Here is a 3,335-nt window from a genome sequence, read left to right as displayed (position 1 = left end):
TATGTTTATTTAAAAAATGCCTTGGCAGCATTTTTAGGTAAACAGCTGCAAAAAAACTTTGCACAACTCAGTAACTTTTTTGAAGAAGTAACTATATAATTAATTGCCCAACATTGGTCATTATATACTGTATTTTGCAGACAGAGTTACAGGACTCTCTCCCAAACCACAGACTCATACTCATAATACAAGTCAGAGCTTTACTTTAAAAAAAAAGTTGTCTTTTCAAAATTGGAGTTCAAGTTAGTTTTACTTCCAAGAGTGTTAACGTACTACACAGGTGATGAAAAGATTCTTTTAAATTTTCATTGTAAGTGGGCTAAAGTAGTTAATTAAAAGTAGTTTAACATAAATGTAAATGTTGAGATTTGATTCTTTTAATAAACATGTAACTTGGATGGATTCAATGCTGGCGTGATCACACTGTACACTTCTGCTGTTGCTCACAGTGGTCCAAGGGACCGCTCAGGCAGTTTGTGTGTTCGCTCAGACACATGAAAAATTAGAGGGAACATTGGACACAACACTGGCTGAGAGAATGGAGAAAGCTCTCTTACTGGTAATATTAATCAAGTGAGGCTAACTTGTTAACAAACACTATACCTGTTGCATCAGGGCAGCCTGGTTATCTGGATTTTCCAGGTCGACATCAGTTTGGATATTCATGCTCACCACTGTTTTCTTTGATTTGTAAACTACACAAAAACAAAACATTTCCAAATAAATTATATGGAATTTGAAAAGTACTTGGCTTAGAGGAAGTTATTAATAATATATAAGTATATTATTAGATTCAAATAGAATGTCTTAAACATTAACCAAAACCCTGTTAAAATATACAGAACACAGTCACAACATTAAGATGCCATGTTTGGAGAGATGCTATTAAGTGCACCTCTTTGACCTAAACAAATATCATAGCTTTTATTGTTCTTTTTTAATATAAATTTGTCAAATTTTCTACTTGTCTTTGCGCTGCATGCGGATAAAGTGACTACATTTTTTTTGGAAATATAAAGCTTAAGATATCTAGGTAATGTTTAGACTTGCTAATACTGTAGATTTATTCATGGATTGAAGTTATTTTTGCAACTAGCATTGATTTAATACACTTTTAAATTTAAAAAAAAAGAAAAGCAAATGCTGCAGGTGCACTTCGTTATTTGTATTTTTGTGCTGCTGATGACTTTGTTGTTTACATTTTTTTAAAACAGTTGTACTTTAACTGCTAAAGAAAAAAATCAAACTAGTTAAAGCCTTAGACTCAGCCTTCAGCAGATAGAGAATGTCACATGACCATCTTTGCCATTTATCAGGGGCAGAAAACAAGCAAACAGGCAAAAATATTTCTAGAATTAAACAAAGTATATTGTCTTCATTATATCTTGATTAGTGTGCAAGAAATATTTTCTGGTCATACCATCTCTGGAAATTCACTTGAGTGTTAAAACTAGGGAAATGTCATTCATACCTGCATAGCAGAAGAAAGGATATTGTTGAATGCATGGTTCGGTGGTCCAAGTTCCATCTTCCACCAATATAGCAGCGCAATCAAACTCATTGTTAGGTTGTCCTGTTTTCCAGTTCATGAATGTGCTGATTTGTTGCGTTTCTGACCAAAACCAGACTGGAGAAAAACTAAGGCCAATCCAAATTTCTTTATCCACAACTCTGCTGACTTCATCAAATGTTTCCACATCAAGGATTTGTGCCAGAGTTGAATTTTTGTTTTTGCAGCTGATTTTGGCCTCATTCCAAGTCACATATGTCTTATTAACAATGTAATCACTGCCTGTTAAAGAAACAGAAGTTATAGATTCCATTAGTAACATTATACATATATTAATGATTTCATTTATGTTTTTAAAAATAGGCTATGCAGAAAAAAGCTGTGATTTAAATACACCATATAAATCATATGTCAGTACTGCATATATATAGTCTTCATATTTTCTTAATATTTATACTGAGTAGTTCAGGTTTGAGCTTCACTGGGAGACTTATTCCAGTCTCAAACTAGAATATTTAAAAGTTGTATTTTTATGTTTATTATTTATTTCATGTTTTGAGCCTCATTCTGCTAAATTAGTACCAAGGGTCAATTTAATCTACAGGAGTAAAACCTTACAACAAATGATCTCTTTATACCTACCGTCAAAACAAATGAAGCCAAGCGTTTTTGTACATTTTACACTATACCATCCTCTGTAATCTGTGGACACACAATATCCAGGGCCAGTGTAGAGTGGCTGCTCAGAGCTCCATCCATAATATGTGGGTGGTCGTCCATCCAGCCAGGCCCAACCTATACCGCCTATATGAAGTCCGATCCAGGCTTTGCCGGTGTATACCCCGGCTGGAGTGTTCACCAGTGCAGTGTTGTTCTCTGGATACGTAATTTGGGCAAGTCCAAGGTACTCCTTGATGCAGTAAGCATCGGCCTCATCCCAGGTCATATTCTCATTCACAAAGTAATAGATGTTTGGAAAGGAAGCAGTGGGGACACAGTAAGCTGAAGAAGGAAATGGATTTTTATTTGAGATTTTACTAAGAAATACTGTTTATTTATTCAGAATGCTTGTATACTTGGAGTTCTATAGAATTTTACTTTCTGCAGTAAAAGAATTCCTTAAATAAGATTTGCTCAGTAGATCAGTGATGGTTCAACTTATTAATATGTGGACAGAAACCACTTTTCATTTGTGCCTATGTCAGTGAATCTGAAAATTTCTAAACTGATAGTCACCCAGATTCCAGATTAATTTCGTTAATTTGTTACTTTTATTTAATTTAATTATATATGCATTTTTGTTGGAGTAAAGTCATAATGCTGGAGCAACAGCTCGCCCTCAAATATGAATTAATAAAACTTGCTCCATATTTGGTCAGTTATTACCTCTCTTTTAAAAAATTCAAGGTAGAAACAATTTATATTTGAAAAAAACAGTGAATTATTATATGCTGAAAGAGAAATTACCAAACTGCTGGAATCTTACCTGAAAGCAGGAGAAGGACTAGAAACACATCCATGTTCACTCTGATTAACTGTGGAGGAAAAAAAAGATTGTGTCATATCTGATTCAGCATAATGAATACACTGAAAGCTATAATAAATATAGAGCATTTTGTTAGAATGACATTGGTTAAAAAGTGATTAGAAAGGACAGTACATCAAAAATGTTTCCCCTCTCTCTCTCTCTCTCTAAATATACATAGAGAGAGAGACAGACAGACAGATAATATAAGACAAGAACTTGCCACACTTCTTGAGTTACCAAACACACACAGCTGCTCGTCACTGTGTGTTCTTTTCTCTTTGAGGTTGCTTTTATAAT

The 3,335-nt window shown here is 34.0% G+C and overlaps 1 protein-coding gene across 1 annotated transcript; it reads right to left on the bottom strand.

The window, feature by feature from the left end:
* Positions 1-513: 513 nt before the first annotated feature.
* On the bottom strand, positions 514-3,040 carry LOC121814591 (C-type mannose receptor 2-like). Its single transcript, XM_042221273.1, has 4 exons — positions 2,997-3,040; positions 2,153-2,512; positions 1,472-1,792; positions 514-695 (listed from the first exon to the last, which is right to left on the bottom strand). The coding sequence occupies exons 1-4, from the start codon at positions 3,028-3,030 to the stop codon at positions 598-600; spliced, it is 813 nt and encodes a 270-aa protein (XP_042077207.1). The 5' UTR covers positions 3,031-3,040; the 3' UTR covers positions 514-597.
* Between the last annotated feature and the right edge of the window lie 295 nt (positions 3,041-3,335).

The sequence above is a fragment of the Haplochromis burtoni genome, unplaced genomic scaffold (assembly GCF_018398535.1).
Source record: "Haplochromis burtoni strain Fernald_Lab_line unplaced genomic scaffold, NCSU_Asbu1 Contig_64, whole genome shotgun sequence".
Taxonomy (NCBI): domain Eukaryota; kingdom Metazoa; phylum Chordata; class Actinopteri; order Cichliformes; family Cichlidae; genus Haplochromis; species Haplochromis burtoni.
This window is presented reverse-complemented; position numbering and strand designations above follow the sequence as displayed.